Below are 22,150 nucleotides of genomic sequence, written 5' to 3'. Positions count from 1 at the left end.
AGGGACCCACGCGATCGGAGTCCCTCCGCTCCCACGTGAGTCCTCACTCGATTCTAGAGAAGGAGCTTTGAGGATGCATCCTGAAGGTTACGGTTACGCACAGACATGCACACGCATAGCACTATCTGCCTGAACAGAAGCTTAACATAGAAGATCTTCAAAGACATTTTATTTAGAAATCGAGATTTCTCCTTCTCTCTCTCTCCCTAGTTTTTTAGACTACCTTTTTCTTCTAAAACAGAATTCCCAACACTTACAGACCAGACTCCCTTTCCAACATAAGCCAGTGCCTGCCCTGGGTCCTCTGCCCTACGGCTGCCTGGGGCTCAGCTCCTATTGCTGGTGTGTGCCCCCCTCCCCCAGTGCCCTCAGACCCTTCTCTTCTTTCTCAGATGGAACTTCAAGTTCAGAGCCTCTTCCCCAAGGCAGTGCTTTCTGCCTGTGGAATACCGGTCTCAGGGTCAGCGTGGGGGGATGCACGGCCCCATACAAGTGCAGCTGTCAGGGAGGCACTTTTGCTTGGCAGCTCTTCCCATGCTCTGAGCAGCTGCCCCACCTCTGCACAAGCCTAACTCGGCTTCCCCTAGGCTGCGGCTTGTCAGACTTGCATGAGCTCCACAGTTACCGAAGGAGCAAGCCCTGGGCTCTCCCTGGAGATTCCGGTGTGGTGGAGATATCTGTAATTACGATGCACACCAAGCTATGAGAAACAGGCTCTCAGGCTCGGTCCATTTTATAAATTAAAAAAAAATTACTTTAGGGGCAAGCGTGGTATGGCAGGTAAACCCACCACCTGTGACACTGGCATCTCATATGGGCACGAGTTTGTGTCCTGGCTGCTCCATTTCCAATCCTGCTCCCTGCTAGTGGCTGGGGAAAGCAGTGGAAGATGGCCTAAGTATTTGGAACCCTGCTACCCACATGGGAGACCCAGATGAAGCTCCTGGCTCCTGGCTTTGGCCTGGCCCGGCCCAGCGCTAGCCATTGTGGCTATCTGGGGAGTGGACCAGCGAATGGAAGAGTGATCTCTCTAACTCTTTCAAAATAAATAAATCAATTTTGAAAAATAAAATTATTTTATTATTTGTTTAAGAGGCAGAGAGTTCCCATCTGCTGGTTCGCTCCCCAGATGCCTGAAATGGCCAGGGCTGGGCTAGAGCCAAAGCCAGGAGCTAGGAATGCAGCCCGGTCTCCTACAGGACAGCAGAGACCCAACTGCTTGAGCATCATCACTGCCTCCCTGGTCTGCCCTGGCAGGAGGATGGAGTCAGGAGCTACAGCCAGGAAGTGAACCCAGGTACTCCCATGTGGGATGCAAGTGTGTTAACTGCAAGGTAACCTTCAGCCAGCTCCATTTATCACAAGGAACATCAGTTAGAAGGGAAGATACCTAAAAATACTACAAAATAGGAGCAGGCCATTTCCCCGGTAAGCCTCCTCACGGCTCAGAATGGAGACCACAACTTGACCAAGTAGGAAAACCAAGTTTAAATGCTGCGCTCAATTTCTATTAAGGTTCCATGGCCAGAGACTGGGTATCATCAAAATTGGTGACATGTTAGTTTTTCTCCAGGGAATATTATCTGCGATTTACTTGATCACTCAGCCTTCTGTCAATATGTACATGGTTTGGATTATGTTCTGTGTTTGTTTCTGTTCTGAGGTTTCTCATCTCTCACACCCCCTCGCAGCCCCACACCCAATCCCAGGACAGCAGGGCCCCAACATAGGCCTCTTACAGGAAGAGCACTGTGACGGAGCTTGTATGAGCTCATCTGGACTTTCCCACCAGCGCGAATGGTGCCAGCTGTTCTGTAGCCCACTCAGCCACTAGCACTGGCTACGGACAGGAATAACCGGGAGTGGAAACAGAAAAGCCCAGGAGGGAGGAGGAGTCACTTGGACTCCGCCCTGTGAGTACGTGCTCCTGGGATGAGCACAACCTGGTGACATTTTTAAAAGATTTATTTATTTGAAAGGCAAAGTGACAGAGAGGAAGACACACACACACACAGAAAGAGGGAGGGAGGGAGGGAGAGAAAGAGGTGTCTTCCTTCCCACTGTTTCACTCCCCAAATGGCACCAATGGCCAGGGTTGAGCCAGGCCAAAGCCAGGAGCCAGGATCTTCTTCCTGATCTCTCAGGTGGCTGCAGGGTCCAAGAACTTGGGCCATCTCCCACTGCCTTCCAGGCACATCAGCAGGGAGTTGCTCAAACAGCACCTATATGAGATGCCGGCACTGCAGGTAGTGGCTTTACCTGCTACACCAAGGCATCAACCTCCTAACAGCTTTTTTTTTTTTTTTTTAAGATTTATTTATTTGAAAGGCAGAGTTACAAAGAGGCAGAGATAGACAGAGAGAAAGGGAGAGAGGTCTTCCATCTGCTGGGTCACTCCCCAAATGGCCACAACAGTCAGAGCTGGGCCAATATGAAGCCAGGAGCCAGGAGCTTTTTCCATGTCTCCCACATAGGTGCAGGGCCCAAGGACTTGGGCCATCTTCTACTGCTTTCCAAGACCATAGCAGAGAGCTGGATTGGAAGTAGAGTAGCCGGGACTCAAACTGGCACCCATATGGGATGCCAGCACCACAAGCTATGCCACAGTGCCGGGCCCCTTAACTGCTTTTTAACATCAACTTTCAGTCTCAGCAGAATCACAACCTTGCCTCCAACTGCTCTCATTCCCTGGCACTTTGCTTTCCTGTTTTGTAAATAATAAACTCCTTTATATAAATGAAAATGACCACTTTATAGCATCGTCCCTCCAGCACCATGGACTTAGACTTCAGTCCGATCAACCTGTAAGCTGGCTAACAAGGGCCCCCATCGGGCAGATGGCCACAGTACTGCTAAAGTCTGTGAATCTATATACATCAGGCTTAGCGTCTGTTTGCCATTAAATACACTGCCTCAATTAATCACAAGGGATATAACAAGAGCAAGACATATCACCATCCCTAAGTGGTCTTTTTGTCTCAGTACTTAGAGGAATTGGGAGTTGTGCTTCTTTATAACTCCTTACACAGATCTTTACTTTTTCTCCTGTTTTCCACAAGGGAATTTCACTGCCTGAAGATCCGAGGGGGTGGTGGGCTGAGCGCCACACACCAGGGATTGCACCTGCTGCCCCTCTCCCTTCCCCCGATAGGTGGCTCTTCAGGCACTGCCGGACCCTCACCTGGCAAGGGGCTGGCAGCAGCTGAGTCTCCCAAACCAAAACTTGAGTCCATAACTTGTGGTTTTTAAGAAAAGGCAAATGCCAGGGGCCAGCACTGTGGCATAGTGGGTTAAGCCGCCATCTGCAGTGCTGGCCTCCCATATGGACACTGGTTTGAGTACCGACTGCTCCACTTCTGATCCAGCTCCCTGCTAATGTCCCTGGGAAAGCAGCAGCAGATGATCCAAGTGCTTGGACCCCTGAACCCACGTGGGACACCCAGGTGGAGCTCAGGCTTCTGGCTTTGGCCTGGGCCAGCCTCTGCTGTTGAGGACGTTTGGGTAGTGAACAAGCAGATGGAAGATCTCTCTCTCTGTCTCTCCCTCTCCCTGTAAGTCTGACTTTCAGATAAATAAATAGAAAGGCAAACACCAACATTTCCCCGACCTGTTTCCAGACATTCTTCATAGAGGAGATGTGGAGGAAGGGAGCACCGTGAGATCGGGTTCTGAGCGGCTCAGGTGCAGCTGTGATCGTTAAAGGTGGGGGAGGAGGACCTTGAAGTTAATGAGTGTTGCACTTGGGGCGGCTGGCACCCAAAGGTTAACAGACTCAGACACCTGAGCAAGCCTTCCCTGTCCCCGTTGCTAAGGAAAACACCAGAGGAAAGAGGGAAAGGAGATAAGCAAATACAGGAGGCATTATTTGAGGGTTCTGGTCTCTATAGGATATTTGATTAGACAATCTGAAAAGATAACCAATCTAGTGCCAGAAAGAGACTCAGGTGCCTTCCACCGGCTACTGCTCCCTGCAAAGACAAAATGCCTGCAATGAAACTTTTGCTGTCAAAGACTTCACAGAGAGCACCTGGGCCAGGAATCTCACTTAAAAACTCCCAAGGAGGGGCCGGTGCTGTGGTGCAGTACGTTAAACCTCCACCTGCGGTGCTGGCATCCCATGTGGGCACTGGTTCTGGTCCTGGCTGACCCTCTTCTGATCCAGCTCTGCTATGGATTAGGAAAGCAGCAGATGACCCAAGCACTTGGGCCCCTGCATCTGCATGGGAGACCCAGAAGAAACTCCTGGCTCCTGGCTTCAGATTGGCCAATCTCCAGCTATTGCAGCCATTTGGTGAGTGAAGCAGCAAATGGAAGATCTTTCTCTGTCTCTTCTTCCCACTGTCTGTAACTCTACCTCTCAAATCAATAAATAAAATCCTAAAAAAACAAAAAACAAAACAAAACAAACTTCCAAGGAGCGGTTGCACTGTGGTGCAGCGATTAAGCCACCACCTGCAGTGCCGGCATCCTATATGGGTGGCGTTCCAGTCCCAGCTGCTCCACTTCCAATCCAGCTCCCTAACTAATGGCCTGGGAAAGCAACTAAAGATGGCCTAAGTGCTTGGGCCCCTGCACCCACATGGGAAGCCCAGAAGAAGCTCCTGGCTTCAGTCTGGCCCATCACTGACCACTGCAGCCATCTGGGGAGTGAACCAGCAGACTGAAGATCTTTGCTTGTCTCCTTCTCTCCCTAACTCTGACTTTCAAATAAATAAATAAATAAACTCTGACTTTCAAATAAATAAATCTCATATATATATATATATATATATATATATATATATATATATATATAACCCCTCCAAGGAGAAAACTCACCAACTGCCTTTCTCTCGCTGGGCTGGCCGAGAACCCACCCTTCTTTTTCCTGCTGCTCTTTACTGAGAAGTGCACACCTGCTATTTCTCGGCCTGTTTTCTGCCACGTTGTTTTCTATGGCTTGCAGTGGACGCTGGGTCAAAACAACCAATCACCCAAGGAAACAGTGGCCCCCTTCTCAGAGGGTTCAAGAAGCACTCACTCTTATTTGGTTAAAAAGAAAAAATTAATTAGCACTTTAATGGTTTAGATACCAGGAAAGAACAGGCTGTCCTCAACAAATTGAACAGCCGTCACCTCCTGGGAATACTTAGTTGGACAGACAGACCTGCACACTACACAAAGGATCTCTTTGTTTATTGCATAGTCAGGAACCTGGTATTTATGAGCATTTTGCTACCGGGCCTTATATAGAGCACAAACTGACACAGTCCCTGCTCTCACAGTATAGAAAATCTAGTAATTCAAGAGGAGATCTGCTAACACCCAGACACTCCACAAATTCATAGGACTAGGGGCTGGTGCAGTGGCACAGTGGGTTAAGCTCTCACTTGCAACATAGGCATCTCATATAGGAGTGCTGGTTCGAATGCCAACTGCTGCCCTTCTGATCCAACTCCCTGCCAATGTGCCTGGGAAGGCAGTGAGTGATGGTCTAGGTACTCAGGCTCCTCTCACCCACATTGGGAGACCTAGACGGACTTCCTTGCTATTGGCTTTGGGTTGGCCCAGCCCTGGCCATTGTGGCCAGCTAGGGAGGGAACCAGTAGATGGAAGATCTCATTCTTTCTCTCTCCTTCTCTTTGTCACTCGGCCTTTCAGATAATAAATAAACAGATCTTTCAAAATATAGATATATGTAGGAGCAAGGGTGCGTCAAAACGTTCATGGGGGGCGGGGGAGGGGACACTTGGCGCCGTCACCGAGATGCCACTTGGGATGCTCGCATTCCGTGCTGGAGTTTCCGGATCCCAGGCCTAGCTCCCCTCTTGGTCCTGCTCCCTGCTCCTGCACACTCTGGAAGACAGCAGGTGAGGGCTCAAGCATGTGGGTCCCTCGTGCCCATGTGGGAGACAGGGATTGAGATCCCGGCTTCTGGCCTTGGCCCGGCCCAGCCCCAGCAGTTGCAGGCATTTGGGGAGTGAACCAGTGGAAGGGAGACCTCTGCCTGCCTGTCTCTCTGCCTCAGAAATAAATAAATAAGGAACATTTTTAAATTTTCAGGGCAAAGTGGAAATACAAGTCATTTTGATGTAAAAAATTTTTGAAATCTATGGGCAGTTTTTTCATAATACACATTTTCCATGAACTTTTTGAAGAGTCCTTGCATTCTAAAACAGAATGCATTGCATATTTGAGATAAGAACAACCCTTCTTTCAACAAAGAAAATATTTCGAGAAAAAAAATCGTCAAGGATCAGCTGGGAAAAAGAAACATGGACGCAGGAGGCGGAGGAGCTGGCCCACAAGGTCAGCCCCAGTAGACAGCAGAGTGGCAATGGACGTCTGACCGGCTTCAGAACTAACCTGGGAGGACCACGCTTCCTGCCCAGGCGCCGAATCTCAGAGGCATTACCGCCGACTGCGAGAATGGCCTCTGTCTGTCTAGCACCAGACCAGAAGAGCTGTGCGTCTGGCTAACGGTGCCCAGCGGCTGCTCACGGGACAGTGCAGAGCCGGAGCTCAATCTGCACCCAGGGGTGCAGGGAGATGCACCTAGTCAGTGGCCCGTGCTGGACCACGGAAGGCACACCTCAAAGACGAGCATGTGGAATGGCCTCTCTCCGCTACCCCTGTGCTCCTGGGCCCGGGTGTCACAGGCCTCTCCAGAATCTGAGGCTCACTTTAAAGACATTCATCGTTAACCACGTCTGTCCTCTCCTTGGGCTCCAATCAGCAACCTTGAACCCTCAGGGGTCTCGCCCACTTACTTGCCGGTTCAGCCTTATGGACAGGATGTTGCTGGAATAGCTGTAGTTACAGATTTCCGTGCCTTTCTTGAAGTGGTACACGTTCATTTGCCGCGGCTTGCTGTGGCTGACCACCACCACCAGACTGCTGGAGAAGAGGCGCTCCACGATGTAAACATCCGGGATCTCATCTGGGAGGGCAAGCGGCAGCGGAGTTACCCGGATGGGATGGCTTACTCGGGCAGGGATTCCCACCCCCAGGACGCAGGGAGCAGCTCAGGGCAGTTTGCGAATGCCCTCTGGATACTGGACCACACCCTCTGCTGCTGGCTCCCAAGCTTGCCCTCCCATGCTCCTTTCCAGATCTGTACAGAGAAAGTTAGCCACAGCAAGGCCGGAACACAAAGTCAGGATTTGCAGGGCTGCCTCTGACCTTGGACTCCTCCTGCCAAAGGTGGACCATCTCAACCCACCCTTTTCCTGGGGGGGTGGGGGGTGGGATTTCCTTCTCTTTTCTTTTTAAAAACTTTGAGAGGCAGACAATAACAGAGAGCTTCCATTAGCTCATTCTCGCTCCAGGCCTGCAACAAGCATTTGGCTAAGCTGGGAGATGTGAACTCAATCCAGGTCTCTCTTTGGCAGGAACCTGATTACACGAGCCACTGCTACTGCCTTTCACGCCCACATTAGCAGGAAGCTGGAGTCAGGAGCCGGAGATGGATACTGAGCCCAGGCACACCAATGTGGAAAGCAGGCATCCTAGCCAGCGTCTTAACCACTAGGTCAAATGCTTATCTTATCTTGAGTTAACACATAACTGTACAAACTTACACGTACCATGTGCTGTCTCTATACATGTGTACATTGTGTACTGATCAATCAGGATAATCAGAATACCCATCAGCTCGAATATGTGTCATTTCTGTGTGGTATAACATCCAAAATTCTCTCTTCTAGCTATTTTTTAAAAAGATTTATTTAGTTGTTTGAAAAGGAGAGTGACAGAGGGAGAGACAGAGCTCTACAATCTATTGGTTCACTCCCTAGATGGCCACAATGGCCAGAAGTAGTCCAGATCAAAGCCAGGAGCCCAGAATTTCATCCAGGTCTCCCTCATGGGTGACAGGGGCCCAGGTTCTTGGACTGTATATCTCTGCTTTCCCAGGTGCATTAGCAGGGAGCTGGATCAGAAGCAGAGCAGCTGGGGCTCGAACTGGCGCTCTGATCCAGGGTCTGGCATTGTAGATCCACAGCGCTACGGTGCTGGCTGACGTCTGGCTACTTTGAAGATTACAGTGCATTACTATGGAGTTAGTCACTGCGCTGTTCCATAGATGAGCGGTGACTCCACTGAGAGCCCCTGCTTTCGGAATTCTTGTCCTGCTGGGGAGGCACCACTAGGGGGCGGGGGGGGGGGGCAATAACACACTTAAACCTGCACCCCCTCCCCATCCTGCTGTGCACCCTGGCCCTCTCTGGATCCCTTTCCTGTGGAAAACAATCCTGACCCAGTGCTATGACCAGGAGAGCACCTCCGAGCACCTGCAGTGACACCTCGGTGTCTTTCTGAGAGCATTCTTCTCCTGGGCCTGCCTCTCCCGTGCTTGCGTAAGTCCCAGAGGGAACAACACAGGACAGACGCACAAGATATTCAGGCAAATGGTGTCATAAAAATGATACCTCACAAGTAAATTAGGAGTCCGAAATATTTATCAAACCAGTGTCTTTCCAGAAAACCTTGAGGTTATTTATTTGTCACTAGGATGAAAGTATCAACTATTACACTGAGAAAATAGAGTCAATTTTTAAGCTTATTTATTGTTTATTGTTCATTTGTTTGAAAGAGACACACGGAGCCCCCATTTACTGGGTCACTACCCAAATGCCTGGGAAAAGAACACAGTCCAGGTTCCCCACCTGGGCACCAGAGGCCCAACTATGTGAGTCGTCGCCTGCTGGCTCCAGGGTACACACTAGCAGGAAGCAGAGTCAGGGTTCGAACTCAGGCTTCCCACATGGGATGTGATCATCTCAACACGCAGCTGAACTGCCAGGTCAAAGCCCCACCCCTGACTCATTTTTAATATCCACTGAAAGGACTTCAGCATCTTTGATACAGGCCATGGAAATAGAATAGGGTTGCTGTATTAAAACAAAGAAAATATTTCTGTGCCTGAATTCCACAGTGCCAATATAATGGCAGAAAGAAATCACAAATGACCTTTTGGTTTGACAATTATAAAAACAGATGACTGTGCATAGAAATATATGGAAAAGTACCAATAAATATGATTTCAAAGAAAATGCTTTCAAAGAAGAAAAGTTGCTTAGGCTGTTGTCAAATCTACATGAGCATTTCATTGTGGTTTTTAAGCAAGAGGAGGTAAGGATTTATATTAACATCTGAAAAATGCTGACTCCTTAAGTGTCACAGCTGGTTAAGGAAGGAAAAACAGAAACCTCACAGCACTGCTGATTAAAGACCAGAAGGAGGATTTCACGTCCCTGAGATCTCAGACACACAACTTACTGCTTCCGTGGACTTGGTCCAGTTGCTCCACAGAACTCAGAGAAAACAGCTTATAACCAGCTTTGGTTCCAATTGCGAGGGATCTGTAGAGAATAAGGACACAGGGGATGGCAACAGATACCACTCTCCAACCACAGAGCTGTCTGCAGACATCCCTCCCCCGTCAGCCTCAAAAAATCCAGGTAAACACACATCTCCAAGAGCTTATGGCATAGATGGCTTCCTGCCTGGAGAAGCAGACCTTGTCAGGCAAGCAGGTGCCATAAAAGGGAAAAAGGTCAAAGGCAATTTGGGAAAAAAAAAGGGAGGGGAGAGGGGATGATTAAGAGACGTGAAACTACCTGGGCTCTGTCATTAAACAAAATGTCAAACCTACCAGAGTGTGTGTTCAGTACGCATTCTCTCTGGGCAGACGGGAAAAGTGGAAGGTTTAAGGATACTCATAGAGCTCCGCCTCCAACAAGTAGGAGGCCTTTTTGCTGTTTGAGACACACTTTACCAAGTGGTCAATTATTTTTCTTTCCTTGAAGAAAGAAATATACATTCGTAGTAGGCATCATGCATCATTAGTAGACAAACTTGAACAGCTCCTTCCTCTCACTAGTTTCCACAGAAATATCCTAGATACCTCAAACCTGTAACTCTCACCTGTGGATGGACAGTCAACTCTGTCGGGGAGCTTAAGTGGATTTTTGTCAAGTTCAAGTACTCCAACATGCAGCCAGAGTTGAGAACTCTGCTTTACACCACAAAGCAGTCATCACAATGAACAAACAAAATAAAAACTAAACATTTATCTGGGATAATGTGGCCCTAAAAAAAAAAAAATCTGGCTTTCTGAATGTTTTACTTTTCAACCAATGGACAAAGGCAGGGTGTGAATCCAGGTGTCCTTGGCCTCGTGATGAAACCAAATGAGTCAACTTTGTCCAGGGGCTGGGAATCCCAGCCACCTCCCTCCTGCTTGCCTTGAATGCCTCAGTGATGAGCCAAACCTTACACGGAGCATACTCCGCAGTCTGACCCCGCGTGCTTCCCAGGGAAAAGAGGATGCCAGAGCTGAAGTGCACCTTCACATGGTTTACTCCAACTTTCTCACTTAAAAAAAAAAAATACACAAGGACTAGCCTTGTGGCACAGCAGGTCAAGCTGCAGCTTGGGAGGCTGGCATCCCATATCCGAGCGCCTAGTTGGAGTGCCCGTCACTTTGCTTCTGATCCAGCTCCCTGCTAACATGCACCTTGGGAGGCAGATGATGGCTCAAGCACCTGAGTCCCTGCCACCATGGGTGGACTAGGATGGAACTGAGTTCCTGGCTCCTGGCTTTGGCAGGCCCAGCTCCACCTGTTGCAGGAACTTGGGGAGTGAACCAGTAGATGGAAGACCTCTGTCTCTACTGCTCTGCCTTTCAAATAAACAAAAATAAATGCATAAACATTAACAACATCATGCAGAGGTGAGATTCGCCCTTCACAGGGAACCACGTACTAAAATAAGTAACTCACTACTGCAAGCCTGGATGACCCAGGATCTTGTTTCACTAACCTAAAAAAAAAAAGAGACTGTCACATGATTTTCCCTGGAATTTTTATCCTACCCAAACGTTTGTTCTTCCCTGGAATCTAGGGATAGGCAAGGTAGCAGGTTCTGTCCCTTAGTCCTCCAACCTGCTGAATAGCTAATTTGGTTTGTTAGACATTCGTACAATGGCAGGAGTGCAGCTGGGACTGGGGTTTGCTGTCCAGAGCTATTTTTTAAAAAAGATTTATTTATTTATTTGAGAAGCAGAGTTACAGATAGAGAAAGGGAGAGACAGAGAGAGAGAGGTCTTCCATCCACTGGTCCATTCCCCAAATGGCCAGAGCTGGGCCCATCTGAAGCCATGAGCCAGGAGCTTCTTCCGGGTTTCCTACATGGGACAGGGGCCCATGCACTTGGGCTATCCTCCCCTGCTTTCCCAGGCCATAGCAGAGAGCTGGATTGGAAGAGGAGCAGTCTGGTGCGAACTGGTGCCCATATGGGATGCCGGCACTGCAGGTGGAGGCTTAAGCTCCTATGCCACAGTATTGGCCACCAAAGCTGCAGTATTAACCACACTAAACAGCAACTGGAAAAGTAGCCATGAGCTGCTTCCTAAGGCTTCACCCTAGACTCTAGCGATTGCTGTGACATCTCCGTCACTTCCAAAAACAAGCCGTGCTCCTGGAACAGGAGAAAATTTTATAAGAGAAAACAGCACAGCGATCACTATGATGTCTGAAATGATGGCTCACTGGCCACAAACAGACCAAATCAAGAAATCCAAGCTTAGACTGTTTGACTCATAAAGCCTTCCTATAGAAACAAGAGTCTCATCATCACACATGGGAATGAGGGCTGGGACAAGTATGTATTACCCACCAAATCACGAAAGGTAGCTCAAGTGTCCAGCGCAGTGCGGCTCTAGGAGGCTGGTGAAGGTTAGCAATCTTTACTAAGCTTCCCCAGAAATACTGGGTCCCAAACTCAGCCTACATTTATAGAAAAGCACACACCCACCCACACACCTAAATGCCTTTGGGAAAGGGGCTTGACTTATTTTAAAATCCAATGTCACACCCTCTGCGGCGCAAAGCAACTGACTGTGACAAGAACTTTTATTTATAGGCAGCCAAAGCTGCCAGGAGGGCCCTCCTCCAGGCACACAGCACCGACAGTAGGGACTAAGAAAATGAACAGTTTCGAAAAAAACATTCTTGTCTAATTGCTCTAGGAAACTGGGGTTTACTGTGGATTCCTTAATGACCAGAATAGAAATTAACGTCATTTTCCCCCTAAATCCAGTATCACAAAGCTGCACTTAGAATATTTACTACTTGGAAACAAACTCTAACTCCTTTCCTTCACCAGTGTTCAACTGGGAAGGAAAACATCACTCAGGCATTTGCACAGCCATACCCTCTTGCAAAATGTTACTTACAAAACAGAATTTATCTGTAACATCAGGTGGGTCTCAGCCCACGAGGGGATCCTGCAAACAATTCAGTGGGTGGCAAGCAGCTTTTTTTTTTTTTAAAAAAAGACAGAAACGCCAGAGGGTTTTGCACATAATATTTTATGGATATTCTAAGTATACAGATCTGGGGGAATGTTGCAATATGTACTTCTTTTTGTGGGTTGTGGTCAAGAAATGCCTGGATGAGTGACTACTACTCACAACCAAGCCCCGGAGCCACTCCATGAGTGGACGCCACATATGGCTTTTTTCCCAAACAAAGGCATATTGTTCCGGGCAGGCTGTTTTTAAACAAAAACACAGAGGGAATGGCAGCCAAGGTTGCTTATGGTACACGACGGCCTTAATTACACCACTGAATGTTCAATATTAGCACAGCCCAGCGACTGGCAGCCAAGGCACGGGAACAGGGCGGAAGGAAACTGGTACAGCAGGAAGTGGGAAAGAGGGAAGCGGCCATCCCTGCCCGATCTGCCTGATGCTGGGGCGGGGGGGGGGACCCCAAGGAGATGCGACCCTCCAGGACGCGGGACACAGACAGGCGTGCGCTCCAGACAGGACCCTGCAGGTGCCGAGTCTCAGTCCAGCAATTCCGGGTTGGCGGTAGCTTTTTTTTTTTTTTTTTTTTTTGGCCAAAGTCCAGATGAAGACATCCAAGTGAAACATTAAAAACCCACTCAGAAGCACACAGCGAGAGGGAGCGGAGCGGGCCCCGGAAGGGCTCCTGGACTCGGAGGAGACCTCGCAGGGCAGGGTGGGCGCTGCGGGCTCCCTCCACCCCGACCCCCGGGGCGAGACGCCCCGCGCCGCAGGGATAGGCTGCTCTGGGAGCCAGGCCCTGCCCAGCTGCCACGTTGGGATGCTCAAGGACAAATGGGAAAGTTTTCCCCGCACGGCCATCTCCCCGCGCCCCCACCACAGCGTCCGGGGTCGACAGGCCGGGCCTCCGTCCCCGCTCTCGCCTTCGTGTGGGGCCCCTGCCCCGCCCTCGCCTTCGCCCGGCCGGGGTCGCGGCTTCCCTGCCGCCCCCTCCCCGCAGTCCGAGTCCTCCCTCCACCCCTCCCCAGCCCCCTCCCTCTGCAGACTCCGGTCCTCCGGCTCGAACCCCGCCGCCGGGGGGAGGGGTGGCTAACGAGACCCCAGCCAGGGCGCTGCAGCCCCCAGCCGTCCCGCCCACGCCCTCGCGGGACGCAGGCCTGCGTCTCTCGCGCCGCAACTCGCGGTCCGGACAACACCCCTGGGTCGCGGACATTCCGTCCCCCTCTTCCCGGGCAGGGGGCCGGCGCCGCGGCTTACGTGCAGTCCTGATTGAAAGAGAAGCAGCTGAGCGCCGCCTCCGCCCCGCCGGGAGGGGCGTCCGTGGCCTCGGCCTCCATCGGGGGCTCGACCCGGGCAGCCTCAGCTCCGAGCCGGCGGCAGCCACCTCAGCAGCCCGCCCGCGCCGGCTCCCCGGGCCGGGCGGCCCGCCCCGCCCCTAGCCCCGCCCCTAGCCCCGCCCCGTCCCTTCCCGATCCGCCCCGCCCCTCGCCGCCCCGGTGCGGGTCTCGAGGAAGCGAGCAGCTGACAGGGCGGGGCCCCTACTGCCGGCCACCATTGGCCCCGAGCCCATGCCCGAGGGGGCCGGTGCCGCTCCTTTGGCCAATCCGCGGCGCCTGTGGGCGGGCTCTCTCCCGAGCTGGTGGCCCGCCCCCGATTTCTCGTCGCGGTTTGCCATTGGGCGAAGGCGCGTGACGGAAAGGCTGCAGGCCACGTGGTGGTGTTTTCATTGCCGGAGCCTCCGGGTCGGCGGGCTGGGCTCCGGCACCTGCGTCTCGGACTCGGCAGAGGAGACTAAGCGACGCGCTCGCTCCGGCCCCACCCAAACCGCCTGGCTGGTGTGAGTGTCTGCCCGTGGCACTCGCAGAGCTCGGTAGCCAGCGTTCGGCGCCAGGGCCGCGCCCTCCTGCGGAGTCCTCCAGCCGCCGCCGGCGAAGTGGCTGACTCGGGCTTATCTGTGGCGGTGCGGCTGCCAGCTCCTACAGCCGGGGAGATCATCTCCCCGGATCCCTGCACGGCCCTGTCGGGAAGGCGCGGCGGTGCAGACCGCGGGAGAGCCCGCCGGAGCCCCTCGTGGCCGGACCGTGCGCGGGGAGCCCGGGGGACCTGCCCGGCGGTGCCGCGTGGGACCCCCGCGCCCTGCAAAGGACCAGGACCACGCCTGGCAGCCATCGGGTTTACTTCATCTGGGACAAAATCCTGCACGTTGGATGAGCCTTGGGACTAGAAAATAAATCTCCAAAAATAAAAGCGCTATTTCTCTGGAGCTTTTCTGGTTAGATTTCCGGCTTGGGCTTTCTGAAAGGCAAAATGGAGCAGTTTCTGTTCTCACTCTCTTGTTCTTTCTCCCCAGTGTTGTACCCCGACCCCCACCCTCACACACACATTCATCGAGGAGATGCACAGGTGCTGACTGTTGAGCTGGGTGCCGTGTTGTATAAGCTACCCCTGTTACTTGGAAAGAAAGATCTGGGTGCGCTCCCTGTGGCGTCTTTGTAACCTTGCAAGTCCCGGCTCAGCTCAATGCTGCTCTTCTCTCTGTTCTAGTTAGAAAACCGAGTCTGGCCTGCTGGGGGCTAGGTGGTTGGGAGAATTGCATCAAGTGCACAACGCTTTTTAAAGAGGAAGCTGTTACTATCGGCTTGCTATTGAGAAACTGGACTTTAGAGTGGGGAGCAGGTGTTTTGTGTTTCGTGATAAAAGCAGTGTCCTGGGCAGATAAGCCCAGCCAGGGAGAGCAGGACACATTCAGAGTGGGGGAAGTTCTAGAAGTCTTTGGGGGACTCCTGTGAAATGCTGATGGTGAAGGGGCCCGAGAGACGGGGCTCTGAGGGCAGCGAGGCCTGAAGGTTAAGACCAGTCAAGAGTTGCTGAGGTGGTGCTGTCCGGTAGAAAGAAAAAAGCCACAGATGTATGCTCCATAAGCAATTTTAAGTTTTCTAGAATATACACTTAAGAGAAAAGAAATGGGCACAGCAATTTTACTGATAGCTGTTTATTTAATAATATGCCAAAAATGTTCTTTCAGGAGCCGGCTTTTGGTGGAGTGGTCAGGGCTGCCTGGTGTCCTGGAGTCAGTCCCGTACTGGGAGTGCGGACAGGGTGCCTGGGTTTGATTCCCGGCTCGGTCTCTTGATTCCAGCTTCCTGCCAAGGCACATCCTGGTTGGCTTCCGTGCTTGGGTCCTCACCACCTCCATGGAGACCTGGATTGAGTTGCGGGCTTCTGGCTTTGGTCGGACCCAGCCCTGGCCATAGTAAGTGTCTGGGGAATGAACCAGTAGATGGGAACTCTCTCTGTCGCTCTGCCTTTCAAATAAATTGTATATATATGATTTCAAATATATATTATTTGAGTTGATCTAGATTTTTTTTTTTTCAGAATGAAACATTTACAGTGTGTCACAGTTCAGCTCTAGTCACATTTGCAGTGCTCATGTGGCTGGTGGCTCCTGCTCACTGGGATTTGGGAGGAGTGGACGGCAGGACATGGTGACTGCTGGGGAAGGGGGAGTGGTGGGGAGGAATAGGGAGGCGTTTTAGGAAGGAGGAAGCCTGGCATCCGGCTTTCAGAAACCAGGTCTCTGAACAGATATTTAGGGCCGTGTCAGTTTCCGACAGCTCGACAGCTCGCTGGAGCAGATGAATGGAATGTTTGCTGTCATTAAGGTTCTGGCCTGAGAATGGCGTGAGAGAAACCGGTCACCTTCCCAGCGCTGCCCTGCCTGGGAGTGAGCCCCTTACATGTTTCCTCCTGGGTCCTGGTCCGTGTCCACCACCACCCACTTGGAAGTAATGTCCCAGGGCTGACTTGTCTGGATTTTATTTTTCTATAAATATTTACATAATTTAAAAAATGTCAATAAAATTAATTCTTATTTTCAAAAAAAAGTACTCTGTGGGCCAAAACAAATACATTTGCTGTCTGGAAATGGTTGGTGGGGAGGTGGGTTTGTGACCCCTGTCAGAGGCCTCCCCCTCAAAAACGTTCCCAGAAGTCTGTTCGAATAGGAAGCCAGGGAAAGGCTTATAAATAAATTCAGAGGTGCTCGATTCCTTTTTTTAATACATTTTTAAAGATGTCCGCATCTCTTTTTTTAAAAAAGATTTATTTATTTATTTGAAAGTCAGAGTTACACAGAGAGAGGAGAGGCAGAGAGAGAGAGAGAGAGAGAGAGAGAGAGGTCTTCCATCTAATGGTTCACTCCCCAGTTGGCTGCAACAGCCAGAGCTGTGCTGATCTGAAGCCAGGACCCAGGATCTTCTTCCAGGTCTCCCACGTGGGTGCAGGGCCCAAGGACCTGGGCCATCTTCCACTGCTTTCCCAGGCCATAGCAGAGAGCTGGATCGGAAGTGGAGCAGCCAGGTCTCGAATTGGCGTCCATATGGGATGCTGGCGCTTCAGGCCAGGGTGTTAACCTGCTACGCCACAGCACCGGCCCCTCGATTCCTTTTTTAAAATCCCAGTTTTGGGCTCTGTGGGAGAGGACACTTCTGGGCTGGCTACGGCATCCTATCCCCACCATATTCTTGCAGCAGCGAATTCCCTGCCCGCTAACAACAGCCAAGGGTATCGGGGGTGGGGGAACCCACTGCTTTGCCAGAATAAGATTTTGATTTTTTCCCCCATCTTCCAATGAGAACTCCCAAATGTCTGTCTTTTCCCAAAAACAAATGTTCAGCATTCCTAGACAGACAGTAAGGCTGAGAATATGGAAATAATGCAGCTTTGGTAATGCAAAACTGCAGGCCACAGCTGAGCTACTGGGAAGCGCTTCTATCCGGTGACCAGCAGGTTGTAATTTTAAAATGCTGATTAGGTGCGCATGGGGCATCAACAGGGGGAAGCTGGGAATGAGGCATCCTGTCTGATGCAACCCTTCTGTCACCAGGCACGGTTGCCTGGGACACCCAGCCGTCTATAATTAGAGTAACTACTAGGTGAACAAATGCCACTCTTGTTTTCTTTTTATAAAATCCGTCCTATGTTCGTAAAACCAAGCTACAGGAAATAACCTCCCTTTTCTTTCTGATCGGTCTCAGCACTCGGAAGGTGACCTGAGAAAGAGCTGAACTCTGGTGGACTGGGCGTGGGAGCACTCAGCGGGGAGGTAAAGGGGGGAGAGGGGGCTGCGGACAATGGGGGAGGGGGGAAGGGAAGGGTAACGGGCCACAGAGGGGAGGGCAGCCCAGGGACTCAGCCCCACAATTCCAGGGAAGGAGGGCAGGGGTTGGACTCCAGGGCGGTTTCTGGGAAAGGAGATGACTCCTCCGTATGCTGGGCAAACAGGAAGTCAGCAGCCAGGGCAATGGGTCTCAGCAGGTGCCATGGGGCTCTGACTACAGACACAGTCTACGTGGGACAGCATGGCCGCAGTGAAGCAACCATCCCTGGGATGTGCCTTGGCCCCCCCCACCCCCCGCCCCATCCCCTCTCCCCCGACATGGGGCCCTACTTTGTGGATGTACTGATTCCAAAGAGACAGGGAGCAAAATCCACCAACCATTGTATTTTTCCTTGACTTAGGTATCTTCACCAAAGAGTGATCCGGGGACTTTACCTGCATTTTCTTTCATGCCCTGTCTTGTTTTGGCCTCCACATTTATGTTCCTAAAACACCAAGGCAAATCACAGGTTCTTAACAAATCCTTGCTGAGGGCCAGGCGTTTGTGCAGAGTGAAGGCACTGCTGGGATGCCCGCGTTCCGGATCAGAGTGCCTGGCGCTGGTCCTGGCCCCTCTGCTTCCAATCAGCTTCCTGTGATGCTCATCGTGGGAGGCAGCAGTGATGGTGCAAGTACTTGGGTCCCCCCAACCCACATGGGAGGCGTGGATGGAGTTCATGGCTCTGGGCTTCAGCCTCACCCAGCCTTGACTGTTGTGGTCATTTGATAAGTGAGCCAGTAGATGGAAGAATTCCTCTCTCTCTCTCTCTTTCAGATGAAAAAATAAAAGAACTTTAAGGCGATTTCAATGAGTACGTGCTGATCCAATGATGCATTCATGAAGTTGTGGTTTTCTACAATGAGTGTTTGCTGATACGCCTCGAGCTAAGGGTCTGTTATCCAAGATAACATAGAAAGGTTTAATCATGGAGGTTTTCTTCCCTGGAACAACGTTTTAAATTGTATTTGTTTATTTTTATTTTTTGACAGGCAGAGAGACAGAGAGAAAGGCAGAGGAAGAGTTTCCATTCGCTGGCTCACCACCCCCTAAAAGCCCTCCACAGCAGGGCTGGGTAGGCCCAGAGCGCAGTGTGGGTCTCCCACATGGGTAATGAAGACCAAGTACTTGAGTCATCAGCTGCTGCCCCCCCCGGGGGGTGCACATGAACAGGAGCTGACTCAGAAGTAGGGTGGTCTGGACTTGACCGAGGCCCCCAGGTAATAGGGCTAACTGCTATGCCAATGCCTGTCCCTTACTGGGATATCTTAGAGCATGTATTTGAAAGGCAGAACTTAAGAGAAAGAGAGAGCGCCTCTATTTGCTGGTCCAGTCCCCAAATGGCTGCAATAGCCAGGGCTGGGCCAGGCCAAAATCAGTATCCAGGAGTTAGGAATTCCATCCATGTCTCTCACATGGGTGGCAGGGACCCAGGAACTTGGGCCATCCTCCACTGCCTCCTCAGGTGCACTAGCAGGAAGTGGGGTCGGAAGCAGAGCAGCTGGGACTCAAACTGGCAGTCTGCTGTGGGATGCTAGAGTTGTAATTAGCAGCTTAACCCACTGTGCCACAACACTGCCTACCAGGACATCTTAAGATCCATCAGTGGGTAGACGTCTGGGGCAGAGGTTAAGCCTCTGCATGGGAAATCTGCAACCCAGATCAGCATGCCTGGGTCCTGGTTCTGCCCCTGATTCCAGCTCCCTGCCAGTGTGTACCCTGGAAGGCAGGAGGTGATGGCACCAGTAGCCGCATCCCTGCCACCAGCGTGGAAGACCTGGTTTGAGTTCTCATCTATTTTTTTATTTTTATTTTTTTTAAGATGAAGTTGCACAGAGTGAGGTAGAGACACACAGACAGAAAGGTCTTCCATCCACTGGTACACTTCTCAAATGGCTGCAATGGCTGGAAGCTGAGCTGATCTGAAGCCAGGAGATAGGAGCTTTTTCTGGATCTCCCATGAGGGTGCAGGAGGCCAAGGACTTCTACCACCCTCTGCTGCTTTCCTAGGCACATTAGCAGGGAGCTGGATGGGAAGTGGTGCAGCCGGGACTCAAACTGGCACTCATATGGGATGCCAGCACTACAAGTGGCAGCTTTACCCACTACACCACAGCGCCAGTCCTGAGTTGTCATCTTCTGACTTTGGCTTGGCCCAGCACTGGCTGTTGCAGGCATTTATGGAGCAAACCAGTGGATGGGAGGTTTTCTTTCTTTCTTCCTTTCTTTCTTTCTTTCTTTCTTTCTTTCTTTCTTTCTTTCTTTCTTTCTTTCTTTCTCTTAAATATTTGACAAGTAGAGTTATAGACAGTGAGAGAGAGACAGAGAGAAAGGTATTCCTTCCATTGGTTCACTCCCCTAATGGCCACCATGGCTGGCGCTGCACCGATCCAAAGCCAGGTGCTTCCTCCTGGTCTCCCATGCGGGTGCAGGGTCCCAAGCACTTGGGCCATCCTCCACTGCCCTCCTGGACCACAGCAGAGAGCTGCACTGGAAGAGGAGCAACCGAGACTAGAACCCAGGGCCCACATGGGATGCTGGCGCCGCAGATGGAGGATTAACCAAGTGAGCCACTGCGCAGGCCCAGGAGATTTCTTTGTCTCAAATAAATAAATGAATGAATGGCCAGTCAAGAAAACACGCAAGAGTTCAAGCAAGCCAGCCAATAACATTGACTTAAATTTTAGAGTATAAAATTATAGATGGCACCTGGAAAAGAAAACAAAGCTTTATAGAAAGCTTGGCTTGGAGCCTTGCATTTTCTCATGTTATGCTCGACTTCTGTCTGGTCCAGGAGTTTTTAATCCCCATTGTACAGCTCTGTAAACCAGGACTGGGGGATACTGGGCGAGTTACCAGAGGTACTAGGACAGCTTGTGATGGAGATGCTGTCCACACTCCATCCTCCCACTGGTGCCCAGGCTGGAGCTCGAGGCTGGAGACAGAATGATACCTTCGCTTGTGCTTCATCCTCCAGAGAGGCTGGGGCAGAGGGAAAGAGACAGGACTGTGCCAAGTGCAAGTGGAGCCTGTGGACACCTGCGGCTCTTCAAGGGGGCCCACGCCTTGCTCACATTTGCCGAGGGGACTACTGGAAATCTTTTTCATCATTGCTCCCAAGAGAAGGGTTAATCGGCGTTCCTGGGTGGGCCTGGGCTGCTGCACTGCTTGAAGTTTTTTTTCTAACCTAGAGCTGGAGCAGAGACTGGGCAATCATTTCTCCCAACTCCCATCTGCTGGAAGAATGTGGCTTTCGGGTTGAAGGAGGCGCTAAGAATACGGGGATGCTTGGGGGACAGTGCCATCTAGTGGTCGGTGGGAGTAGTTCCAGGCTGGTTGGGTGGACCTTGAGAAAGACAAGTTTGAGTGATAAGATATTCTGTGTCCTTCCAAAACGGCTTTACGGTGGGTTAATGAGAAACAGAGAGGCATCCCTTGCCACTTCCTCTATAGGAGGGGAAGTTTGGATGGGATTTTAATATTCATCCATTTCATAACGTGCCCACTATGTGCCAAGCATGATTTCAGGTCCCAGAGATACAGTGCTGTATAAAATAAATAAAAATGCTTGCTCACGCTGGAAGAGGGACCATGACAAGGAAACTAAGTGTGCATGGTAGTCTCTCTTTGTCTGAGGGAGATCCTTCCAAACCGCCACTCTATGGTTGGACCTCTGATAGCACCAAACCCTGTATGAACTACGGTTTTTCCTGTTAAGTCAAGAACTTCCACATTTGCACTCCAGGGAAGCACTTCACAGCTCCTGTTTCACTCATCTGATGAGCCAGCATCACTGCTCTTCTAAAGTGAAATTCGGGGTTACCTGAACATGAGAACTGTGCTGCCATCGCGGTCTGATCCTTGAGATGGCTAGCAGGAGGCGTGGTGTGCACAGAGAGGAGAGACTCTTCGCATGCTACTCAGAACAGAAACAATTTAAAACGTATGCATTGTTTATTTCTGGAATTTTCCACTTAGTATTGTTGGACTGGAGAGGGATTTTGGTTTAGTGGTTGAAACACTGCTTAGGCTGCCTTCGTCCCAATGGAAGCACCCGGGTTTGATTGCTAGCTTTATCCCAATTCCAGCTTCCTGCTATTGCTCACCTTGGGGAGGCAGCTGGTAATGGCTCCAGTTGTTGGGCCCCTGCCATCCACATAGGACACCCTGAGTGCTCCCAGTCTGGGCCTGGCTCAGCCACGGCCGTTGTGAGCATTTAGGGGTTGAACCAGCTCAGGGGAACTATCTCTCTGTCGCCCTCTCTCTGTGTCTCTCTGCCTCTCAAATAAATTGTAAAAATATATATTTTGGACCATTGTTGATCACAGGAAACTGAAACTTCAGAAATCAAAACTGCAGATAAGTTGGGGGTTATTATGGGATGTTAGAGAAGGGTAGATTCTAAGAATTCACATGTAAAGCAGGGGAAGGGGCTAGGAGGTGCTGGAGGTCCTGGGAAAGATGGACGTTGCATGGGGTGGGCAGCGTGGGCCCCACTGGAAGGTTCCATTTGCACAGAGCTGAGGGAGGGATTGTGTGGAAAAGCACTGGGAACCAAAGGAACATAAGTGCTCACAGAGCAGCCAGGAGGCCAAGGTGGCTGGAAACAGGGAAAGACGCTGGAGGTAGGGTGCGGAGTATAGTGGGAGAGAAGCCACTGAAATTCGGACTCGTATTTAACCAGAATCACAGCATAGGC

The 22,150-nt window shown here is 51.0% G+C and overlaps 1 protein-coding gene across 2 annotated transcripts in view; it reads right to left on the bottom strand.

Moving 5' to 3' along the window:
- Positions 1–13,679, bottom strand: part of WIPI1 (WD repeat domain, phosphoinositide interacting 1) — a 36,618-nt gene extending 22,939 nt beyond the window's left edge. Inside the window, exons 1-3 of one of the 2 annotated variants that reach the window (XM_062175495.1) lie at positions 13,550–13,679; positions 9,259–9,341; positions 6,750–6,919 (exon numbers count right to left, since the gene is read on the bottom strand). In XM_062175495.1, the coding sequence (XP_062031479.1) occupies positions 6,750–6,919; positions 9,259–9,341; positions 13,550–13,629 (333 nt within the window). In that variant the 5' untranslated portion in view covers positions 13,630–13,679. The remainder of the gene's footprint in view (positions 1–6,749; positions 6,920–9,258; positions 9,342–13,549) is intronic. The other variant, XM_062175494.1, reaches the window with a different exon arrangement.
- Between the last annotated feature and the right edge of the window lie 8,471 nt (positions 13,680–22,150).

Source organism: Lepus europaeus, chromosome 18 (genome assembly GCF_033115175.1).
Source record: "Lepus europaeus isolate LE1 chromosome 18, mLepTim1.pri, whole genome shotgun sequence".
Lineage (NCBI taxonomy): Eukaryota > Metazoa > Chordata > Mammalia > Lagomorpha > Leporidae > Lepus > Lepus europaeus.
Note: the sequence above shows the minus strand (reverse complement) of the source record. Positions and strands in the feature narration are given on the sequence as shown.